The sequence below is a fragment of the Stegastes partitus genome, unplaced genomic scaffold (genome assembly GCF_000690725.1).
Source record: "Stegastes partitus isolate 25-593 unplaced genomic scaffold, Stegastes_partitus-1.0.2 Scaffold6, whole genome shotgun sequence".
In the NCBI taxonomy this organism is placed as follows: Eukaryota; Metazoa; Chordata; class Actinopteri; family Pomacentridae; genus Stegastes; species Stegastes partitus.
Window position 1 is genome coordinate 1,207,659 of NW_007577737.1, and position 24,342 is coordinate 1,232,000.

The 24,342-nt window shown below is 43.4% G+C and overlaps 5 protein-coding genes across 5 annotated transcripts in view; 3 read left to right on the forward strand and 2 right to left on the reverse strand.

Annotated features, from left to right (window-relative positions):
- The window catches only part of LOC103356640 (zinc finger DHHC-type palmitoyltransferase 3), an 18,590-nt gene extending 17,394 nt beyond the window's left edge, over window positions 1-1,196 (reverse strand). Inside the window, exon 1 of the mRNA XM_008280869.1 lies at window positions 858-1,196. The gene's annotated coding sequence lies outside the window, so the exon portion shown is untranslated. The remainder of the gene's footprint in view (window positions 1-857) is intronic.
- The window catches only part of LOC103356630 (tetranectin-like), a 16,963-nt gene extending 3,917 nt beyond the window's left edge, over window positions 1-13,046 (forward strand). The window contains exons 2-4 of the mRNA XM_008280857.1: window positions 10,509-10,623; window positions 10,805-10,903; window positions 11,987-13,046. Of these exons, the coding sequence (XP_008279079.1) occupies window positions 10,527-10,623; window positions 10,805-10,903; window positions 11,987-12,393 (603 nt within the window). The 5' untranslated portion in view covers window positions 10,509-10,526 and the 3' untranslated portion in view covers window positions 12,394-13,046. The remainder of the gene's footprint in view (window positions 1-10,508; window positions 10,624-10,804; window positions 10,904-11,986) is intronic.
- Window positions 3,772-8,573, forward strand: exosc7 (exosome component 7). The gene is made up of 8 exons (XM_008280845.1): window positions 3,772-3,849; window positions 4,005-4,106; window positions 4,309-4,403; window positions 5,607-5,772; window positions 6,488-6,558; window positions 6,683-6,806; window positions 7,223-7,378; window positions 8,399-8,573. Exons 1-8 carry the CDS (start codon window positions 3,793-3,795, stop codon window positions 8,501-8,503), a joined length of 876 nt encoding a protein of 291 aa, XP_008279067.1. The 5' UTR covers window positions 3,772-3,792; the 3' UTR covers window positions 8,504-8,573.
- Window positions 13,047-15,466: 2,420 nt separating the features above from the next.
- Window positions 15,467-24,342, reverse strand: part of cdcp1b (CUB domain containing protein 1b) — an 18,364-nt gene continuing 9,488 nt past the window's right edge. Inside the window, exons 7-13 of the mRNA XM_008280902.1 lie at window positions 23,737-24,093; window positions 22,095-22,454; window positions 20,717-20,914; window positions 20,243-20,596; window positions 18,159-18,515; window positions 17,776-17,857; window positions 15,467-16,756 (exon numbers count right to left, since the gene is read on the reverse strand). Coding sequence (XP_008279124.1) covers window positions 16,303-16,756; window positions 17,776-17,857; window positions 18,159-18,515; window positions 20,243-20,596; window positions 20,717-20,914; window positions 22,095-22,454; window positions 23,737-24,093 — 2,162 coding nt within the window. The 3' untranslated portion in view covers window positions 15,467-16,302. The remainder of the gene's footprint in view (window positions 16,757-17,775; window positions 17,858-18,158; window positions 18,516-20,242; window positions 20,597-20,716; window positions 20,915-22,094; window positions 22,455-23,736; window positions 24,094-24,342) is intronic.
- The window catches only part of ssr2 (signal sequence receptor, beta), a 19,387-nt gene continuing 15,932 nt past the window's right edge, over window positions 20,888-24,342 (forward strand). Inside the window, exon 1 of the mRNA XM_008280888.1 lies at window positions 20,888-20,892. The gene's annotated coding sequence lies outside the window, so the exon portion shown is untranslated. The remainder of the gene's footprint in view (window positions 20,893-24,342) is intronic.

Consider the following 24,342-nt stretch of genomic DNA (forward strand, 5'->3'; position numbering starts at 1 on the left):
GAGAGAACCCACGCTGCACGGGGAGAACATGGAGACTCCACGCAGAAAGATCCCGGGTGTCCTCACCGGGACGCCAACCGGCAACCTTCTAGCTGCGAGGCGACGGTGTTTGGCCTATAGACCAAACGATTAAATGATTATTAGAGAAATTAATTGACAGTGGACCCTGGTTCTATTGTGGTAGCTCAGCAGAGAAGGTGTCGGCCTCCTGAGGAGGAGGATGGGGGTTCAAGTTCCAGCACCAAGACCTTTGACCCAGTACACTCCAGGTAGTGGCTGAACCCAGCTTATATTTTACTCTGTGCAATGACAAGAACGCTGAATCTCCTTTGTAACAAGTTTCTACAGAGATATACCGTGTTCTGGTTGTCACTTATTTCACACTTATTTCCATTATTAGAAATTAATTAAAGTGTCAAACACACCGTATAATCTCCTAAAGCCTGAGCTGATGCCCTGATGAGTTTATAAGTGGTGAGGACACATGAAGCTGGAACATCTGCACATTTATGGAGGTTTAGGTACAAAAAAGGATTTAAAATGAGCTATTATCAACATGTTCTGTCTGATGATTGCAGCTTAGAGCTGAATCAGCATGTTGATGACAGCTGATTAATTAAAACGTGTTTATAATCAGTTCATGTGTCCTCCAGCTGATTTCTCCTCCTTACAGGTGGACCAGAACCAACTAAACCGTCCCGTGATGTCCAGCAGAACCTGTGTAGTTTGAACGACACTGTGGGAAACACTTAACTAACTTCCAGAAAGTGCTGATACCACAAACTGGACCAGGAAGTTACTGGATCTGGATTTACAGGTAACATGTAGAGAAACTTCCTGTGGTTCCGTCAGCTTACCTCTCCCTCTCCCGCCTCAAGTTTCCTCAAGTCCTCTCGTAGTTCGGAGCTGTTGGGAGTTCAAAGCCACCGAGCAGAGAGAGAGCCCCGGGTCCGCCCCGGTCCGCCCCGCCGCCGCCGCTGCGTCCGCTAGCTCGATCCTGGCTAACCTCTCTGCTCCCCGGACAGCGGCTCCAGCTCCCACCGCGGTTTCTTCGACGAGGTGTTGACCCGCTGGGATAACTAAAGTGTATCCGGGAGGCCGAGCGCTGAACCAGGCCGCTGCCGCTCCGCTTCGGTGCTTCCTCCGCCGCCAGTTCCAGAAGCTCTGCGGGCTGCGGGACAACAGAACGCGGATCCAACCAGGAAGTGGCTCCGCTGCTCGGTGGGCGTGTTCGGCCCTCAGTGAGGTCTGTCAGGAGAACTCTGGCTCAGCGGTGCGCCTATCAGACATCGCGCAGGGCCCACGACCCGCCCTCATCCGGCTGGTTTCTTTTCATTTTGGTTTTATTCTAAGGTATGGAGCAGTGAGAGAGACAGATTACACAAATAATCAAAAAATAAATCAATAAAAGAATAATGAAATAGAAGTGAAAATAAAAAGAAGAATAAATAAAATAATAAAATAAATAATGTGGGAATATAAAGCAACATCAATCAGAAATGAATCCATGAAAGAAAAGGCTAATAAAAGTAGACAAATAAATAAAATAACCAAAAACAATAATAAGTTATTGTTTTTTTTTATTCTTTTTTTAAATTATTCTTTTTTTTATCTATTTTTAAAAATAATTTTTGATTATTTTTTTCATTTTTTTATGTATAATGTCACTTTAAAAGCAAAGGAAATATGCGCAGAAAAACGACATTCCTACTGTGCACATTTTCCTTTGCTTTTAAAGTGAAATTTAAAAAGTAAAACAAATTTAAAAACAAATATTGTCATTTTTTAAATTATTTTATTTATTTGTCTTTATATTTATTAGAGTCTATGATATTTTAAGTTCTTAACCCTAATATTTAAACTGATTAAGTAAAGTCATATTGAATATAATATTATAGGGTCTTAGCCTTAATATTTCCATTAATTGGGTTAATTTGTGATACATATAAGATTTTAACCTTAAATTTAAATCTAAACTACGACTATAGGGCCTTAACATTTCATTTACTTGCTTGAATTTACATCACACATAATATTGTAGGGTTTTAACTTTAATATTTCCGTTAATCAATTTAATTTATATCATATATTTTCAACTCAATTAGCCACAATTTCTGCTGTTTCGTAATGAAATAGTCTCGCCACAGGGTTCTTTAACTGCTCTGATCATCTCAGACGTTTTGGTCTATAATTCTAACCTGTTTCCTGTGTTGCTTTTCCAAATGACATAAATGACATCTCATAGAGTAGCTCACAGCAAGAAAAATGTCAATATCCATCTATCTTGTATCCATCAGCTGACGTAGCCTGTAGAGGATCCGTCTGACGCTGGATGAGAGGACGGGTCCAGCTTCATCACATCATCACAGGGACACAGTCTGTAATATGAACACGTTACGTAATGGAGAGCAGCAGCAGCGATGCACTGATTCGCCAGAGAGTTTTAAGCATTTAATAATGATATATTATCCTATACTCTTATATCTTATACTCTTTCTTTCCTTTAACATTTAACATTCAATCATATCTGATGAGGATCTTCAAATGTATTGTTTTTAGAATTAGGCTTGACACTTCTGTCTGCTCAGAATTGTGTTTCTCAGTTGTCTCACAGATTTGGTTTCCTGTTTTGTTTTCCTGAAATAAACACCAGTGTGGATAAATCTCCTACGATCTCATAGGCTCCTAATAACAGACAAAAGAGCCTTAAGTCCTGTAGACAAATACAACTGATAGTAAGACTGTAAACACTGTGATTCAAGTAAAAAAGTCATCATTTCAAAATAAACGTTGTTTGGGTCCAGACTGAAGTCACAACTTGGAAAATATAGAACTAATGAACATTTTAGGTTTCTGACTGTCACATGCTTCAGAAAAGCTGATGTTTAGTGTCTCTGACATACTGCGAACACATTAGCAGCACAAACGATGGCCTATTTTTGCAAATAAACCGCAGACTGATGTCGTGACATTTATTTATTTCCCATGTCTGTGTTTGTTTCTCTCTTAGTCAGCTCATCAAATTCAGTTTTACTCCCTCAAAAGTGCCAAATGTGCAGCCAGAACTGCCTGAAAGTCCAAAGTCAGGACAAAAGATAAAACACATCTACACAACGTTCAATGCACAACACCTGCATGCACTAGATAAAATCTACCATTAGTCAAAAATAACATCTTTAAAGTCTGAATATAAGAACTGTTAAAACTGACCCAGGGTCAGTAATGAAGCTGGAATCAGAAGGTATTTGTCACTTTGGTTTAGCTTTTATTTGGTTCCGATGTTAAAATGTCCATTCAGGTTTAGTTCTGATCTTACTGGTTTCAGGAAAGATTGTTTTAGAAAAGTTGTTTTTATCGGCATCGTTTTCAGCATCGCATCAGTGAAATATTTTTGCTTTTTGAAGCTCACAGTCTGTTTGATTGAGGATCATTTGAATCCTCAAACAGCCGGGATGGGATTTATTTATTTTATTTTTTAACAGAACTTTATTTACCAATGAATACAACAAACAACATCGACAATTTGACAGACATCTGCTCAAAATGATAAATGTAATTTTAATTCTATGTTAATGAAAAGACAAACAATTTATTAGAAAAAATACAGAAAAATAAATAAATAAATTGTATAGGGGACAAGAGAAGGAGCATTATTGTTCTTTCTGGAACAGTTCTTTAAATATTCTCACAGTTTTATTGCTTTTTTTGTACGCCGGGATGAGATTTTTTTAATCGTCGCCTGTTGATGACGTAGAAGGAAAGCGACAGAAACACACATGCTAAAAGTGCAACATGGCAACAGTACAAGTAAGCGAGGCTGAAAAAGTGTACATCTTACACGGCATAAGGGTGAGTTTTTAACAAATACTTTAGCCACAGACGGCTGTTTGTTTGAATTATTTCTGAAAATTTTAATAAAGAAATCTGCTTGTTAGCCGTAACGAAAGCTAGCTGCTAGCGTTAGCATTAGCCGGCTGTGTTGACATGTTGCTCCTGGTTGTCAGGATGACTTACGGGTGGATGGAAGAGGCTGTGAGGACTACAGACACATGGAGATAGAGACCGACGTGGTGTCCAACACAGACGGATCAGCCAAAGTCACGCTGGTAATGAAAACCAGCATCTGCAGCACGTTTGACTCTGAACAGGAAGATGCACTAAAACATCTGTGAACTTCAGTCACATCCTCCCAGCTGCACTCAGGCTTACCTGTCACTAATGCCTGAGCTCATCAATTGTCTCTTGAGTTCTTTTTTGTGTTTAGGGATCACAGGTTGACTTTCATCTTCTGTTTTGTCGCTCTTTCAGGGACACACAGCAGTTCTAGTCGGGATAAAGGCTGAGATTGGAAAACCGAGACCCACGGTGCCCAACGAAGGCTACCTGGAGTTCTTTGTCGATTGGTAGGTTTGATGCTCATTGGCAGGTGTAAACGAAGACACACAAGTTTCTAGCAGTGAGCAATACAGATAAAACTTTACTCACAGGGGAAACGTTACAGCAAGTAGATAAAAATGACATCGAGTAGACAAGAAAAGCAGACGTGAAGATGACAGTGAAGGTTTTATACATGTGTCACGTACAGATGTGATATGATAGATAGCTGTAGTAAACTTGTAGGACACACAGTGTGTAGCTACATAACATTATTGCACTTTAAAACTTATAAATATCTTAATTGTTATAAATTATGAATATAAATTATTGCAATTAATATTAACCGTGTGTTGCCGGTACGTTCTTTTATCATCGGTGCTGTACCTTAACTCCCGGGTTAAACACTCATTTTGAAGCTGTCCAACCGTCCTAAATGCAGCTCACTCAGGCCTTTAGTCCAGTTCAAGTGTGTGCAGTGCTGTTGGTGTTTTCCAGGTCATATTTCTAAGCCTTTGCTTTTAATCTATTCTAAATTCAAGGATTCAAGGTCTTTTATTGGTCACGAACATAGTTATACACGGTGTGTTGCGTACCTGTTCCACATCGAAACAATAATAACAAGATGAATAAGAATAAAGAATAAAACACACAAGAAATAATTATATATATGTATAGAGAGAGAGAGAGAGAGAGAGAGAGAGAGAGAGAGAGAGAGAAACAGAGAAACAGCAGAAATAAATAAATCAAATTGTCAAGCATGTGCAAAAGGTAATAGAATAAATAAATAAAATAATAATAAGATTATACACATGTATATATACAAGGTGGAAAAGTGCAAAGTAACCTGTTGGATTGTTTATTGAGTTTTGAGCGGACAGCCTGAAGGAAGAAGCTCCACCTCATCCTCTCGGTAGTAAATCACTGAAACAACATATTTGGAAATCAAACAGTTAGATGTTGCTGTATCTGCATCGGTTATTAATTTAAAGAATGACCAGTTAGGGGATTGTTGTGTGGCGGTGTTCTGGTGGATACGCTGCCACTAGGAGGCAGCGTCGTGCCATCTGTTCCCTCTGATGACTGCTGACTTATCAAAGAAAGTATTAACATATCACCATAAATATGCATCTTCCTCACCTTTCTAACTTTGACTCAAAAAAGGAATAAATCTCTCAGACTGATGTTCTGTCACCTCACACGTTTGTTGTCTTTACATCTTCCGTCACTAGTTCGGCCAATGCGACTCCTGAGTTTGAGGGCAGAGGAGGAGAGGGTCTGGGGACGGAGCTGAGCAACACCCTCTACAAAGTGTTCAACAACAAGCACAGCGTGGATCTGAAGAGCCTCAGTATATGCGCTGGAGAGCACTGCTGGGTGCTCTACGTGGATGTGCTGGTGAGTGCCGATGTCCAGTACCTCTCTCGCTTTATTTACGAAAGAACATTCATTTAATTTATCGTATTTAAAACCTTAAAGAACACACTGAGGGACGAGATTTGTTTTTAATGGCGCTGATAGAATAAATGCAAATACTCAAATAAAAGAAGAATGTGTGGCTACGTCTGCTGAAGAGTGTTGGAATTAACAAATAAATATATTGAAGAACAAGCCTGTGCCTTCGAGGAACGGCTGTCAGAAAGTGTGCGCTGTTATTTTCCAGGACTCCACCCTCTGAATGTGTCCAGAAAAGACCTTTTCCTTCAGAAAAACGCAACTAGTCTACTAATTAGAAAGACAACCAGCAATTATTTTGATTATCAATTAATTTTGAAAAATTCTCTGGTTCCAGCTCAACAAAGATTCCACTTTTCTTTTGATAGTAAATTTAGAATGTGTTTGGATTTTGTGCTGTTTGTTGGACAAAACGACACACTTCAGGGCTTTGGGGAGTTATATGGTGTATTCTCTGAGCTGTATTCACTGAACAATTAGATTAATTAGTGACTGTCCATCATGTAGAATTCACCAAAACATGTATTTCTTCTCATTATTTTGGTTGCTGTACATGATCATCTGTCTGAAAACAGCCTGAAGCCGTTCAGCTCCTGAACAGAGCCTTTATGTGTGTGAGACGTGGAATAAATCCAAAGTGAAAATGATGTTTCCACAGCTCCTGCAGTGTGATGGAAACTTGTACGATGCCATCTCAGTAGCTATCAAGGCAGCTCTCTTCAACACAAAGTGAGTATTTGTTTGGTCTGTATGACTGGATTGTCTGATGCTGTAACCTCTCGCAGCTGTCACATCGACTGAACGGGTTTATTTCTGAGGCTTACAGACGGTTCTGGGTTTTCCTCGTTGACAGGATTCCCAGAGTTCACATATCAACGGATGAAGAAGGAGGAAAGGAGATCGAGCTGTCTGACGACCCGTACGACTGCATGAGACTCAACGTGGAGAACGTTCCCTGTATAGTGACGCTGTGCAAGGTACGCTCACCTGCTGTGTTCAAGAGAGACCAGGCTGCAGGTGGATCAGTGGTTAGCACCGTCGCCTCGCAGCTAGAAGGTTGCCGGTTGGCGTCCCGGTGAGGACACCCGGGATCTTTCTGCGTGGAGTCTCCATGTTCTCCCCGTGCAGCGTGGGTTCTCTCCGGGTTCTCCGGCTTAGTCCAGAAACATGCTGAGGTTAATTGGTGATTCTAAATTGTCCGTAGGTGTGAATGTGAGTGTGCTTGGTTGTCTGTCTCTAAGTGTAGCCCTGTGATAGACTGGTTACCTGTCCAGGTGAACCTGCCTTCACCCTGAGTCAGCTGGGATAGACTCCAGCCTCCCATGACCCTAGTGAGGATCAAGGTGTAGAGATTATGGATGGATGCACACATAAGCCGACTGTCTTTGTGCAGGTGGGCCACAGGCACGTGGTGGACGCGACTCTGCAGGAGAAGGCCTGCTCCGTAGCGAGCCTCATCATCTCCGTCACACACAAGGGCACCGTCACCTGCACCAGGAAGGTGGGTGGAGGCAGCCTGGACCCAGAGAGCATCTTCGAAATGACAGAGGTGAGTGCGGTCCTCCTCCTCAGCCATCTGGCCTCCTGTCACCACAGCTGAGGAATCAACACGGCCCGATGTTTATTTTATTTTTACTTACCTGTTGTCTTGGATTTTTAAAAAAAAACAGCAACAACTGACCTTGAGCTAGTCTCACCTGAATAAATTGGCCGTTTTCCATATATAACACCTCGTGCTGTGCTTTTCCCTTTGAGTTGTGGATTCTTAAAGTTTTTTATTTTGGGAAACAGGTTGATTTGTTCTTGAACAGATTGGTATTATTCCCCTAAATATGAAGCCAGCAACCCATTAGCTTAGCTTAGCACAAATACTGCTAAACAGCTAGCCTGGCTCAGTCCAACAGTAACACAATCAAACAAACCACAGCCTCTAAAGCTCACTAATTAGTGCCTTATATCTTGTATATCTGTCAACCTTCAGACTGTCACACAACTCGCCCGTTACCACCACAATCTGTCATTTTCACACTTCGGTTTTCGAATCAAAAAACAAAAGATGTAATGTGTGAATTAATGAGATTTAGAAGCACTGTTACCTTTAGACGGCTTGTGCAGCTTTTACTAGCATGTGTGCTAAGCTAAGCTAAGCTAACTAGCAGCAGTAGTTTCATATACACCACATACAGAAAACACAAGAGCGTTGTTGATCTTCTCCTCTAACGCCACCATGAGCCAATAACCTGCCCCCCTTTTACTGTTTAAAGCTATAATAAACACTCTACATATAAAAAACAACTTCAGGTCACAGTACACAGCTCAGCCCGTGCATTTAGTCGTTTCTATCATTAAGTTCTGCCACCCTGCACAGCTTTCCTATTAAACACAGCACAGAAGCACGTCTTTTAAAATGCATGTAGTCACTGTAAATAGCAGGTAAGCTACATTTCTAATCCTGTACCTTACAACAAACACAAGGTGCCGTGGTTTTTCTTTATCTAAATGTGGGTTTTGAGCGTGATTACATGTGTACATGGCAGACAGACGCTGCAGCGTGTTTTTTTGTCTGCAGGCAGGTAAACGGGTCGGCAAAGCCCTTCACGCTCCGCTCATGAAGCTGCTGCAGCAGGAGGAGCGTCTGGGGAAGAAGAAACAGAAGGTCGGCTTCCTCGGCTGAAATCAGCTTTCTGCGCTTTGTATTTACATGTAAACAGAATTTTCTAATAAAATGTTGGATTTGTACAGTCTGCGGGTCTTTGTGCTTTAACATTGTGCTGCTTTGTTGTTTTTTGACCCCAATCTGATGCGAGTGTCCCAGCTGTTATTACTCAGCAACTAATGATTATTTTTAATCTGCAGGTTGGTTTCTATATTATCCGTTATCTGGCCAATAAAATGTTAGAAAATGTCTCTTACAACAAAATGTGGATGTTTAGAAACGTGTGTTTTGCTCAAATCGAACTTTATTCAACTTATTATCACAATAAACTAAGAAAACGTGCAACTTTTGAGCAGCTGCTAATCAGTAATTTGGTATTTTCGCTTAAAAATGTCTTAACTACAAAATGTTTATAGCAAATGTTTGACTAGTGTGATTTCCATCAATGTTCAAGATTAACTTTATCGTCACAGGAGTGGGAAATTTGTCTTGTGCTATTTCACCAACACAAGTAGTTAATAGATAGAATAAATAAATACATCAAGGAAAAGCAGAATAAAGTGAATATCATAGTCTAATTTCAGGAGATACGGCACGTGGCAAAAAAACAAAACAAAAAACAACTTCATAATTAGCCTCATTAAAGCCGGAACAAATGAATTTTTAAACCTGTTCATGTTCCAGAGTTGGAGGTAACCCTGCAGATGGTTTTTCATTACTATTTAATATATTTTAAGATGCCTCAATAAGGGCTGCATGTGTCTCGGTGGTTAGCACCGTCACCTCACAGCTAAAAGGTCGGCGGTTGGCGTCCCGGTGAGGACACCCGCGATCTTTCTGCGTGGAGTCTCCATGTTCTCCCCGTGCAGCGTGGGTTCTCTCTGGGTTCTCCGGCTTCCTCCCACAGTCCACAAACATGCTGAGGTTAATTGGTGATTCTAAATTGTCCGTAGGTGTGAATGTGAGTGTGCTTGGTTGTCTGTCTCTAAGTGTAGCCCTGTGATAGACTGGTTACCTGTCCTGGTGAACCTGCCTTCACCATGAGTCAGCTGGGATAGACTCCGCCCCCCACCACCCTAGTGAGGACTAAGGTGTAGAGATGATGATGGATGATGTCTCAATGCAATAATCTCACAGAATCTGTTCATCACAATACAAGACCATTAGGTCTACTTATGGTAAGTTTGTGCTTTTGTGGACACCCTACAAGTTTTCTTACTTCTACCCTGCAATCTTCTACAACTTCGTGTATGCAGGTGTTTTTGTTCCAAACTCATCATATTCTTTCAACAGAAACAGATGCAATCACCAGTGCCTTCCCAGGTCTGCATCACAGCAGCTCTGCTCGGGAGCAGTCCGGCCTCTCTGCGTCCTTTTGTGTTTGCCACGTGTCAGCTGAGGCTTGTGTAAAGTGCAAGACTTACAGAAAGACCAGATGCGACTCTGGATCGTGTCCACACTTTCCTCAGACCGGTGCAGGGCGTGTGCTCAGCTCCAAAACAAACTCTCTCAGTGCACAGATTGAAGCTAAAAAACTGGATCTATTGAGGGACAACGGTGCAGAGTTTTACCTCTACTACCGCCCAAAACACCTGGAAATACTCAGGTTCTTCCAAATGAGAGCAGAGCTCGAGATATTTTGGAAAACTTTTAGGAAAGAAGGAATAGGCTGTTGAGCCCAGAAATAAACTTTAACTAAGGTATTTAGGCTTTTATGCAACAAAAGAGTCTGTGTTTGTTCCCTTTTCATGCACTTTATGTTATGTCATAGCTGCTTCACCCCGTCTGAGAGCCTCGACCTGCTTTCCAGGCCTGGCTCTGGTCGACCTCCAGAGTCTGGAGCCAGATGAGACGAGCGCACATGTCATCCTAAGAGGTCGGACTGTTTGTCCTGCAAACAGCAGCGCTAGACTTCAGTACTTTTCCCTGCACAGAAAGATGAGAGAGAGGGTGTGTCGGGGATAAACAGAGAAAGAGGGAGTGTGTGAGGGAGGCAGATAAATTGCGAGCTTCCACGTTGGAGCACTGAACAGGTCGAAGCATGGAGCTCAGAGGAGTGTGTGTGCTGCTGGGAGTGCTGCTGCTCATCAGCTGCTCGGTCCAGCAGAACCCAGTGAAGAGGAAACCGGTGAAGAAAGGTACGATGGACGACATGATGCACGACAGACCACCTGTAGGAGGAATGATAGAGTATTATCACTGTTTTTGCCCTCAATTGCTTTAATGAGTCGTTTGTTCAAGCAAGACAGGATTCAAACATTCTTTAGCTGTTTGCACAAATTCCCTTTTTTTAAAAACTTCTCTTGTGTGTGCCATCAGAAGCAACAAAGGATGCTGCCATCGAGGATCTACAGAAACAAATCAACGACATCGTCCAGGAGCTCAATCTGCTGAAGGAGCAGCAGGCCCTGCAAACAGGTAAAGCCCAAAGTTTAACGAGCTGCAAAACACCTGAACGAGTTACACTTAACTTAGCTTTAAGAAATGCTCTGTTTTCAGAAAAGTGCCCTAAAACCAGAGGCACACTTGAATTTGTTCTGTGGCACTTACCTAGATTGTCTTCTCCTGACTAGATCCTTGATTGTGTTGTGTCTGCTCTCAGATGTACGTCGCTTTGGATAAAAGCATCTGCCAAATGAAATTGTAGAATTGTAGAAGTATCTTGCTTCTCCAACCTACAAAACTCTTGTGTATAATATCAGTTTTTGCATGTTTTTAGAGGAATTTCCAATATTAAAATACAACATCAATCAAAGGAGGTCCTGGATTACCAACTGGTTTTGTTTCCCTACCTTACAGTTGGAGCATTCGATCTAATATTTTAGTTAATTAGCCATGTCCCAATCCTATAAAGTATTCTACAAACTGCCATTAAACATCGTTAGTCGTCAGTACATAGAGATATCAACATGCTCAACGGGATTTAAAATGTTTGGCTGCTATTACACCAAAATCTACACTGTAGAGTAAGTGAGCTGTGGTTTTAATATGCATCCAGTGTGTTTTATTTGTTTGTTTTGTTCCAGTGTTAGTATATCTGAGACACTGAAATGCAGAAAATCTGGAGCCAATCAATCATTAGGCTGTCAGTAGAGGCCCGAAAGGCTGAGATTAGCGATATTTAAACCCTTATGAATGTGCTCAACTCATTCAAAACCTTCTCTGTGATCGTAAAGAGGAAGAAGGCATCAGTATAAAAACAAACATCAGTTCTGATTTTACTTCCGTCGGCTGTGGATCAGAGATGAAAACATGTTCAAACAGGAGTCATTAGTCTCTGGCATGCTGTTCAAAATACGAACATGTGTCGTCTTTGAAACTGGATGTGCTGATCTGGAGAGCACATGGCCGACCTGCATTTGACTTGTTGTTCGGAACACAAAATCAGGTCCAGTTGTACCTAAAGTCCTCACCACAGACACAGACCCCACATACTTGGATGATTTCTAGGAGGAAACCGTCCAGTTTCTAACCATCTCCTCCGTCTATTTTCTCCTCCAGTCTGCTTAAAGGGCATAAAGATCCACAGCAAGTGTTTCATGGCTGACCCTCTCAAGAAACGCTACCACACGGCCAGCGAGGACTGCAACTCGATGGGCGGAGTCCTCGCCGTGCCCACGTCCAGCAACGAGAACGACCAGCTCAGAGACTACATCCGCCAGATCATCGGCCCGGACGAGCAGATCTGGCTAGGCATCAACGACATGATGACGGAGAGCACCTGGGTGGACTGGACCGGCTCCAGCGTCGCGTACAAAAACTGGGACACGTCCAACTACCGGTCCCCCCAGCCGGACGGCGGCATGTCCCAGAACTGCGCCGTCCTGTCCGGGGCCGCCAGAGGGAAGTGGTTGGACGAGAACTGCCGTGAGGAGAAGGCCTCGGTCTGCCAGTTCAACATCGTGTGATTGGCCTCGGCATGGACTCTGGTTCCAGCTGCTTTTTGTGTGTACTCCTGCTGCTACGCCTGCTACGCTAACGGGAGTTTAAGCCAGTGGTTCACGACTGGTTTTGCATCGAGTCCAGAGTCGGATCTAGAAGTTTCACTCAGTTGCATAAGAAGTGTTTATTTTTGACAAAAATGATCTGCTGGTGTATCATTTGCAGCATTCCTTGTGGCCACAATAAAACCATGAAGAACACAGTATAGTCTAGAATAAGTGAGATTGTGGGACGATCCAAAGAAATCACAGACTTCAGACATTTTATAGGGGTTTTTTTTGTGTAAATTTTCTCTTTAAACCTAATTTCCAATCATCCTTAAACCCTATATTTGAGTGTTCGTCCATGAAACCGACAGTATTCCTGTGATGAGGCTGTGTGTTGGTGCTGGCACCGTTCACAAACTTTCCATTATTTCCACACTTCCGTCACAGCAGCTCCACTGGTTGGGAACCACTGGTTTAAACTTCACAGCTGCCGTATTTTACACGACTCACATGAAGCCAGAACCGTGACTGATACTGCTTTAACAACAATCTTCAGTTATGCCACTTTGCTAATTTTGTAGCCTCCTATAATGTCTAGCCCCATCTATAATCAATAAAATATGAATACCCATTCCTCTGCTGTCGTTTATTAAAGGAAATAATCTTCTTTCCTCTGTTAAGACGACTGATGTCACTCTCATGATCCAGGCTGGTTTTACACTTTCCATGATGGCCACCTTCCCTGAGCTGCTCCTTCCTGTTGAAAGACGAGTTATTTCTTTAAACCGTTACCAAAAGAAATCTTTCGGATGTTTCTCTCGGTTATAGAATGTGCAGATTTCTTCACCTTGCTATGTAAAGTGCCCTGAGATGACTCACGTTGGGAATTGGCACATATATATTCATAAAACTGAGTTGAACCGATTAGCTAGCTTAGTTCAAATCCTCTCTGAAGCTCACTAATTAATACCTCTTGTTATGTTGGTGTAATCGGTACAAAAAAACAAAGTGTGAACTCTAAAAACAAATCATTTCATAGCAGATAACATAAGGGCCTTCGCCAGTCGCCTGCCAGAACGACCTCTAACGACATTAAAGGTGAACTCCAAGGTCAAGGTCCATCAGGGTCAGATCCCACCATCCGTCGCTGTTTGAGCCAAAGTGGACTTCATGGGAGACGACCAAGGAGGACACCACTGTTGAAAACAAATCATAAAAAAGCCAGACTGGAATTCCCAAACTGCATATTGACAAGCCACAAAGCTTCTGGGAGAACGTCCTCTGGACAGACGAGACCAAACTGGAACTCCTTGGCACATCAGCTCTATGTTCACAGACGCTCACATGAAGCATATGAAGAACAGAACACTGTCCCTACTGTGGAACATGGAGGAGGTTCTGTTATGTTCTGGGGCTGCTTTGCTGCATCTGGCACAAGGTGTCTTGAATCTGTGCAGGGTCCAATGAAGTCTCAAGACTATCAAGGTATTCTAGAGAGAAATGTGCTGCCCAGTGTCAAGAAGCTTGGTCTCAGTCGCAGGTCATGGGTCCTCCAACAGGATCATGACCCAAAACACACACAGCTAGAAACAGCCAAGAATGGCTCAGAGGAAAACACTGGACTGTTCTGAAGTGGCCTTCTATGAGCCCTGATCTAGATCCTATTGAACATCTGTGGAAGGAGCTGGAACATGGCATCTGGAGAAGGCAGTCTTCAAACCTGAGACAACTGGAGCAGTCTGCTCATGAGGAGTGGACCAGAACACCTGCTGAGAGGTGCAGAAGTCTCACTGACAGCTACAGAAACCGTCCAATTGCAGTGATCGCCTCAAAAGGTTGAGCAACAACAAGTTAAGGGTACCATCATTTTAGTCCAGGCCTGTTTCATGAGTTTATTTTTTAAAAACAATTCTGCTGAACCACGGTTCAAAAGCAACATCTGGTTTTCATTGGTTAATTTTCACAGAATTTTTATTTATTATTACTTTTGTAAGACTCAAGTTATTTCTGTGACCGTTGTGGGTTTTTCTTTCATCAACTGAGGGGTACCAAGTATTTAGTCCATGTGTGTAAATATTATGTTAATATGTCATCTTCTTATGGCACTGCCAGACATTTTAGACTGAGCCAAGTTGCCGTTTTTTTTCCCAATTTCCAGCCTTTAAGCTAAGCTAAGCTAAGTGGCTGCTGACAGTTACTTAATATTTACCACACAGGGAGTACATTTACTCTAGTATTCCACCTACGTACACTTTGAAGTTCTTTACTTGAGGATTTTTATTTTACTCTATACTTCCACTTTACTACATTTCAGAGGGAGATACTGAACGTTTTACTACATTTATTTGACAGATTTAGTTTTTCTTTTTTGGCTTTTGACAAAAATTAGAGGAAAAAGTTCAAAAACTGTAAACGGATCTTCTGGTGCTGTTTTTCTTCTTTCCTCTCTCATTGATCATCTGACAGCCCCTCAGATTTATCTGTCTGTATATAAAAGTAAAGTAGTTCAAACCAGCTGCAGCAGCTACAACAGGAACCTGCTGATGCTTCACCATCAATAATCTGATGATGGAAGGCATCAATCAGCAGGACAAAACTAGTACTTTTACTTGAATACTTTAACGATATTTGGTTGCAAAACTTATGTGTGTTCACTTCAGTAGGATTTGTCATGTCATAGTATTTTTACATGCATCAGTCTTGCCATCTAACTTTCAGACAGATAGTAAATCAGTGTATTTCCCAAACTGTTGAACACTGTTTCCCCACCTCAGAATAAATGCAGACTTGAGAGAGAACTGTGTAAACCTGGCCCGTGCATTTGTTGCTTCCAGTAAAGCACGCTTGTCCTCACGGTAAACACCGGCTGCCTCTCTGAAGTCTGCACGTCTTCCACACCCTCATTCTGCTGTTTTTCATGGCCGGCGTTCCTGTGGTTTAAATTGTTTTCACCGCCCAGAATGCAGAAAGGTCGGTGTCGGTAAGCACATGAGGGGAAATTAAATGTCACGGCTCTAAGTGTGTGATGGCAGTTACCTCAAGGAGCAAACTGTTTTCCCACCAAACCACTTCCTCGAATTTATTGCAAAAAGAAAAAAAACTAAATTATATTTACAGGTAAAAGAAGAAAAAAAAACATCTTAAAAAAGACTAGCAAAAATTATAAAAACACTTAAAAAAGAACAGAGGGCACTTGCATGATTTCTGCTCATGAATCGATGCCACACAGGCAACATTAATCAAACATTGAAGAAATAGTTCTGTGTTTTTGTTGCTTTCTTGCCGTTAGACGAGTAGATCAACGCCACGTTCACCTTCGTACAGGCAGAATCCAGTTAGCTTAACTTAGCAGAGGGGAAAGCTAGCTAAAACCCAACAACCAGCACCTCTAAAGCTAACACGCTAGCATCGCATATCTCATTTGTTTCATCCATAAGAAGCCAAAGTTAAGGTTTCACAGGACATGATGTGCAGGAACATTTCTTGGCCAGAAGCAGTGATTTCTTCGAGAGTCTCCACAAAGTCACTAAATCACATTTCACAGGTTAACTGGTGCTTTAGAGGAACTGGTAGGAGGGTTTCTTTGTCTTGTAGCCAAGATGAACCAACTAGCTGCTTACGGTAGTTTCATATTTACTGCAGAAGACACGAGAGCAGCATCGCTCTTCTCATCCAACTCTAGCAGAAAGCAAATGTTCCCTAAACTACTCCTTTAAGGACAAGGCTCAGCACTTTTACTCTTGGATTTCTGCAAAGACGCGTTGAAAAGTAAACCGATCTTAGATTCCCTGAGTGTGTTCGAGGCACAGACGTACCGTCGACGGATACTCGGTGCTGTAACATGGACTCAGTAACATCAGTTTATCACACAGACACGGTCCGAACACTCTATAAGGACTCCTCCATTATCGGCGGCTCCGGTTCCAAATCAACCCCGGACAGCCGGATCGTGTTTATGTCCCCTGTGCTCTTGAACGTGTACAGCTCGTTGTCCACCATCCTGCGGTCCTGGAAGCCGAGGCTGTCCTGCCGGTCGATGGGAGTGCGCGGACGGGACGGGATGAAAGTCTCGGAGGGCTTCAGAAACGTGTTGTACTGATCCATCTCGGGCTCCGGGTCTGGTTCTTTGACCACAGGCAGCCCCCCGTCGGGCGGTCCCGTGAAGGTGTTATAGGAGTCGCCCAGCAGGTGGCCGTACACCATCGTGTCGTCTATGGAGTCGTAGACGTGGGACTCGTTGTCGGATCGGGTTTTACTGAAGTGCCTGTCGCCCGGGCGGAAGATGTTCCCTTTGCTGATGTAGATGGACGACTCCGTGTTCATCTTTTGTGTTTTCTTTTTCCTGTTTGAAAAGACAGATCACAAACGGTAAGGAGGAGTCGACAAACAAACAGAACAACTAATGTTGTAATGATCCAATCTGAACAGAACCAGGGCCCGTATTCACCAAACATAAATCATAAAGTTCTACACCTCGTTAAGGATAGAAGAAAGTTAAATGATTACGATTTATGATGGACTGACCCATTTAAAAGCCAGCACAGGGCTAAACAAGTCCTTCACTTATAGTAAAGAAGATTTGCTCTCGTAGACTAATGGTAGCAACCGGACTTGCTTGAGTTCCTTGAAGACGTTCCACCTCCTGGGGAGACCAATATGACTGAAGGTGAACATCAAGGAACTCCAGCAAGTCCAGTTGCTACCATTAATCTACGAGAACAACCATGACCTGAAGAACTGAGAATCTTCACAGACAAGACCTATTAGTGAAGTGATTGATTTACAGAACAGACATAAGAATAAGTTTAAGTCATCATTTAATCTCAAGAGACGTATCAGAGCAGGAACAGCCCATCAAGGATTTATGGTATCTTCTAAACAAGTCAATTCTCTATCTTGACTCCTCAGCAACGTCTTCTATCTCTCGCTGAGGCTGCATAATGTCCTCACAAATTACAAAGAAACAGACTCTGAGGGATCTTCCAGTCCCGGTGCAATCACGCACTCGACTGATTGGAGATGAAAAGTGCTCCAGCTTTATTCACAGAGCTGAGAGACGCATTAGTTTTCAAGCAGCCAAACATCCTGTCAAATGTGTGTTTGAGATAACAGATTACAGTCCCACACAGTGGACCAAAGTAGTCCAGTGAAGTAGAGTGTAAAATAATAGCCATTAAACACAGACGCTATTGAATCTGTTATTTAAATTTTTAACTGTAACTCAACCCAACCTGATGCAGCAGATCCAGCACAGTGTCCACACTCAGCAAACCTTCTCACTCAAAGTCGTATTATAAATACAGTCTGGTCTCAGCACTGGGAACTCAAAGGTGTTCAGAGTTCTGCTACGGTTCTACTTGCCTTGTGACACAACATACGATACCCAGCACCGCGAGTGCCAGCACAACAGCTCCTGTGATCCCGAGGACGATGGCCAAGAGGTCTGTGGAGAGAAGAATCAGACGGTTAAATCTTGGTTCATGGATATGCAACAGGAATGGTTTAAAGCAGGGATCTCCAGCTCCAGTCCTAATGAGCTGCTGTCCTGCAGGTTTTAGATGTTACTGTAACACACCTGCCTCCCATTAATGGATCATTATCAGACTTGTGTAGAACTTGACAACAAGCTGCTGGAGATCCATTAATGTGAGTCAGGTGTGCTGCAGTAACGTCTAAAACCTGCAGGACAGTAGCTCATGAGGACCGGAGTTGGAGATCCCTGGTCTAGAGAGATGTTTGCTTACTGGTCTTCTTCTCCAGACCGACTTTGAACAGCGCACTAAACTGCCCGTCCTCGGGGATGCAGTTGGACATGTTGACGTAGAAACTCCGCGGCACCACCAGCTTGTCCTCGGCCTCCTCGTCCTCCCGCCGGCTCATCATCTCCTCCTCCGAATCCAGCGTCTTCACCGTGATGGCGGTGTGTCTTTTCTTGCACTTGGGCTGGCTGACGTTGACGAAGTGGAGGTGCGCTTGGTACTGGCTGGGCACGGTGACGATCCAGGACACGGTGGTGGGGGGCTTCATGCCCCGGGGCCAGCCGGGGGTGGCCAGCAGGGCCGGGGACGCCACCTTGGGGGCGACTCTGTAAATAATGGTCTCTGAAAAGAGACGGAAACAACGCTGAGAGTCACAACAGTCTCCTGTGTGGGGATTAGAAAGTCTGTATGGTACAACAGCGCCCCTGTGTGGAGGTTTAAGGTAAAGCGGCAGCAGTTTATTCTCACTGCTGATTAATCTGCTCATTAGTTCCTTGATTGGGTGATTAATCACTTCATTCAAATATATTGTCCTGCAGCCCAAAGTGATTCTTCAAATCCTAAAGGAGTGGATGAACAATCACAGAAGACACATTTTAGCTGATAAATCCAGTTACATCTTAGAAATACTCAAACATTTAGTGGTTTAATAAAGTTATTCACGTTACACCGAACACTGACTCGTGATATCAGCTCCTCCTCTTTACATGGCTGAACATCATCACTCTGGATTGTTATTTTAGTGCAGTCGTCCTCATTTCTCTCATTCACTGTGAGTTTCCTGGTTCTGATTCCCAACATTACCTACAATGACTACAATGCCCACAAACAGCCAGAGAGCAAGTCTGAACCTGTTGTGTTCAGCTGCTGATGAAACGCAGGGAGAGACTGTCACAGTTCGACTGACTAAAGTCAAAACTATTCAGCTCCACTTCTGTCTGTTCTTCTACCTTCATTCATGTCACTTCATTGGACCGTGTTCTTTAAAATAAACTGACTTCTTGTCTACAGCATCGTATTGGCCTTTTAACAGGCAGCAGATACAGATCTTAATCCCAATCTTTTATAATAATACAGTAGGGTCTTAACGTAAACATTTAAACTGGTTTAATCTTATCTGGGTCGACATCTGCTGGTTTTACTGTGACTCGACTCGGCTTTATTTGTTGATTATGAGCAGTAATTGCAGATCAATAAAGGTGTCACCGTTGACTCTAATGACGGTTCTGAAGTCCAGCGTAGAGACTCGTAATATAACCTAAATAACCTAAATTAGGGCTGCAAGGTGGCGCAGTTGGTAGCACTGTTGCCTCGCAGCAAGAAGGTTGCCGGTTCGCGTCCCGGTGGGGGCACCGGAATCTTTCTGCGTGGAGTTTGCATGTTCTCCCTGTGCAGCGTGGGTTCTCTCCGGGTTCTGCGGCTTCCTCCCACACAGTCCAAAAACATGTTGAGGTTAATTGGCGATTCTAAATTGTCCGTAGGTGTGAATGTGAGTGTGCTTGGTTGTCTGTCTCTAAGTGTGGCCCTGCGATAGACTGGCGACCTGTCCAGGGTGTCCCCTGCCTTCGCCCTAAGTCGGCTGGGATAGGCTCCAGCCCCCCGCGACCCTAGTGAGGATTAAGTGGTGTATAGAAAATGGATGGATAACCTAAATTAGAAGTCTAGCTGCTTTTCACTGAAGCTCCCAGGATTACCGAGACCTGGATGCCTGATAATCTACAGACCAGCTCTTCTTTAGTTCGTTCAAATCGATGAAATAGTTTGTCAGAACTCCTGAATGTTCATTAAAGCCATTAAAATGGACAACAGCTGGAATGATTTGTTAAAAAATGCACTGTTGTAGTCATTTTTCATTCCAAAAGATCTCAGATTTGAGCTTTTCAGGTGTGAGGATTTGCTGCTTTTCTACATCATATATGATGGAAAAGTGGATATTTCTGAGTTTTGGTCAGAATCTAAAGATGCCACTTTGGGAAACACTTGACTAAATCCTGAGAATGCATTTAATCCCTACTGAGCAAATCAATAAACAGTCGTTTAAGAAAGATCCAGAGTTGGTCTCGCTTTACCTCTGATTTCCTGACTGGCGTTGACGCTGAGAAAAGGCCCCCTGGTCCTGTTGAAGTCTTTGACCGCCACCGTGACGGAGATGTTGGTGTGCACCTGGACCTTCTGGATGTCGCCGTTGTAGCAGAAGTCTCCGACAGAAGAGCCGTCGCTCTCGGCCACGTGCAGCAAGACGGAGTGGTTGCACTTCTGGCCCGGCAGGGACTGTTTCAGGCTCCCGGTGGGCGACACCAGGTCCAGCGTCCTGTCGTTGGGGATGTTGAGGCGCCAGGTGAAGCTGTGCAGCGGCATCGGCAGGCAGGAGTCCAGTTTGGGAATGGTGAGCTTAGTGGCAGTGCACGATGCATCCTGACACTCTGGTGGTGAGACGGAGAATAACAGCGAACGAGCCACTTCTCTGTCAACCAGGTACCGTTGACCACTTTGTGGAAACACTGAATTCATAAAAAATCTGCAAAATGAAACAAACATCTTACCAATAACTTTGCTGGCAGTCAGACGGACGTCCTCGTTCGGACAGTCGAGGAAGGACAGACGGGCCGTGGTGCCTGCAGCCACGAATATCTTCCTTGTGACCTTGGAGTCGACGCTCATCTCACAGTACGGGTCAGAACCGACCTTCTCGAGCTGCACGGAAACTCCTTTGTGTTTGGTGAGATCCACCGTACACAGAACTGACCGGGTAACATGACAGAGACAGACGATGTTTTAGTTAAGAGGAAGAAAACTCAAAGACTCTGCAGCTGCAGTTTGTGCCTCTACATTGAGGTCACGGGATGAAATTAAACTTTTTTCAAATTCTCAAAAACTTTTCATACAGAAAAATACAGAGAAACTACAGATATTTAACCCATTTCTTCATTTAATTCCAATTAAAGTCCCCAGAAAATGACAACACTCGTGTTTTATTTGTACAAAAACAAGTAGATTGTTATATTTTTTAATGCAGACTCATAAAATGTGGAAAAGCAAGGAAATAGTAGCTTCAGTAAATATATTTTTGTTGTGTGAGAGAGAGAATATTTTTCTCCAGATGGATTCTAGGGCTTCAGAGCCGCGACAGGTTTTGTTAAACTGCCTTCTGGATGCTTCAGAAATCATTTACTTTTCAGAAAATCAGTGTGAAATATGAGAGACACCGACTGGGGCTCAGATACAAACAAAATCTATATTTTACACGTAGGATTTTTAGTTATATTCACCAATATGAGACAAAATTACCGCAATGTCCGGACTATAAGCCGCTACTTCTTTCACATGCTTTGAACGCTGCGGCTTAAACAACGATGCGGCTAATTTATGGATTTTTCCGAATTTGAATCGAGACCAAAGTGACGCTGAGAGCGACGACAGAGAGACTGAGGAAGTGATGAAATTATTCTGAGGCTGTTCACCTCCTGAAGACACTGAAGAAGACGGCTTTAGTGGTTTCAGTGCAGGAGGAAGATGAAGATAGCGATCAGTCACTTTTCCTGGTAGGCTGCTGTAGTTTTATTTCCTTAATCAGCCGTGTTACAGGCGCTGTTCAGAAAAAGGCATCTATGGCTGCAGCTTATAGACAAGTGCAGCCTGAATATGTACACACCTGGTTTTCTTTTAAAGTTAGTGGGTGGGGCTTATATTCAGGTGCCTCAATAGTCCAGACATTACGGTACACATTAACTAAGATGTGCGCTTTAAGCATCTAGTCCAACTAAAACTGAAACATAAAGTATCCTGCAGAGGTCAAAGTAAGTCGACTTTCACTGCTGATGAACATTTGAATATGTTTGAGCTCCACTGTCTGTCTGAGTATCTTCACCTTAAATCAGATCATCTGCATGACCTGCTGACTTAAGTGTTTCCATAGTGTACCTGGATGGCCGCTCCTCATCACAGAGACCCGGTAGCTCAGGCGGAGTCCTTCCAGAGTCGTGTTGGTTTCACAGTTCTTCAGCACCATGTTGAAGTTTCCCTGCTGATGCTCCGGCTGAGGATCCGTCAGCGTCAGTTTGCTCACCTTCTTGTTGGGTTTCTGGTACTCCACCGTCACCTCGTTGCTGAGGCACTCGGGGGCCGCGTGGTCGCGAAAGCTCACGGTGTAGTTGTGCATGCCGGGCACCGTGAAGTTCCACTGCATCTGCTGCATGTCGGGGAAGTCTCTGGGGTAGTTGGCTGTGAGGAAGTCCGTGTCGGATACGCCTCGCGGCAGGTTGGCTTTCAGTATGGCCAACACTGGGAGGAAACAGGGAGAAGATACTGTGGTTAGAAACACCTGCATGTAGTTAAAGATGATTCTGATGATAATAATTCTGGTCTATAGGATGTTTTTTTTATATATATATCTTGGAAGGTATATCATGAGTGAAATAAGTAGCCAACACCACGGCTGAGCATTTCTACCGTGTAGCTGCAGCGCATCGACGTCTGAAAAACAGAAATTCTGATTTCTAGGGTGTCATCAGCAACAAACCCAAAAGAACCACACAGAGCAGGACTTTCAGAATCAGTTTCTGGTTCCAACATATGCAGCTGGATTATACCAGAACTTGTGGAGAGCACTATACAGTGTTTGAGCAGACTAGCAGGTGAGCCGGTGTGCTCGAGCGGCAGCGACTGTGGAGGGGTGGTCTGAGATAGAAGCAGGCAGCAGTGTTGAGCTGCATACGAGACGTTTTTAGGCAAAACAGAACTATTTTTATAGAAAGAACCTACAATTTATGCAACCTTGATCCACTGGTATCAGTTTATGGCGGTTAAGTCGACAACCGCAGATACAATAAAAGGTGCTTAACAGACATTACGTGATTATTTTGAAACCCTATTTACAACCCCCGTGTCAAGGAGGTGTTTTAATGATTAAACAAAACTGATAAGACTAAAACTAAACCAAAAGATGAGCCCAGTTCAGTTGGGATATTCTACATTCTCTGTGTTGTAACTGGACTTAGCCACGCTAGCAGAAATATTTCAGCAACTTTAAGGTGAATTCTGATTGAATCTTATGGAGACATTCATGTTCTCCAGAGGATGAAACCAAATGACTTCCCCTGACATACAGCGTCACCAATCAGGTCAAACTTTTAAGTTGTCTTCTTACTTTGGTTTAGGAGTTAATCTGTAGGGAAAACTTATGAAATTCCCCTCAGACTCAGCTGTACTTTGCATTTTGGGCTAGCTACTGAATGCAAACCTACGATGGTAAACATGGAGAATATATGGCAAGTGCTGGACAGATGCTAATATTGTCATTGGGAGTATATTAGCATGCTTTAGCTCAAAGTGCTGCTGTTGCTGGGTTTGCTATCTGCATACGTCACATGTAGGTCAGACCAAGTATCCCTAAAAACTTCAGACTTTCTTTAGTTTCTTCTCCACTTCACACAAACGTCCAGATTTGCTCTGACTCGTGTTTATCTTCTGGTTTGTGAAGAAAAGTGACTCATTATGTATAATGTCTGATGTATTCTAGTTTCACTTGTGAGATGAAGTGGAAATAAAGAACTAACTGACGTACTATTCGTCTCAGGTCCAACACTGAGTTTGAAGTCCACAGGGTCCAGTTTAGCGTCTCCAGGCACCCGCAGGACGACTCGGCCCTTGTACCGAGCCATGATGGTGCTCACAGTTCCTCCTTTGCAGAAGGTACCAATGGTGGCCGGCCCACTGCGCAGATAAATAACCAGAGAGTACGTGTGTTCATCCGGACACGTCTCCTCGTTGGGAATCTGTCGCATCCCCGGTTCTGGGAAGTCCAGCTGGAAAGCCCGAGTGGAGACGACTTTCAGATCCCAGGTGAAGGTCCTGTTGAAGTCCGGGAACAGCGAGGACTCAGGCTGGACGATGTTTCCAGAACAAGAGGTCTCTGTGCAGTCTGGAGACAGAAGAACATGAAGTAGATGGTGGTTTGGTTTCACGACGAGTTTCCTCAAAAACTTCACTGAGTTAAGACTGATTGTTCAGTCAGCTGTTATCAGGAAGTAATTAGCTGTAGGTGGGTACCATCCATCCATCATGTCTACACCTTAATCCTCACTAGGGTCATGGGGGGCTGGAGTCTATCCCAGCTGACTCAGGGTGAAGGCAGGTTCACCTGGACAGGTAACCAGTCTATCACAGGGCT

Bases quoted from the DNA above. Each gene is read 5' to 3' on its own strand.
- exosc7 (XM_008280845.1), top strand. From the start codon at position 3,793: ATGGCAACAGTACAAGTAAGCGAGGCTGAAAAAGTGTACATCTTACAC. The intron at 4,107-4,308 runs GTAATGAAAACC...TCGCTCTTTCAG, and splicing joins GATCAGCCAAAGTCACGCTG to GGACACACAGCAGTTCTAGT. The intron at 6,559-6,682 runs GTGAGTATTTGT...CCTCGTTGACAG, and splicing joins GCAGCTCTCTTCAACACAAA to GATTCCCAGAGTTCACATAT.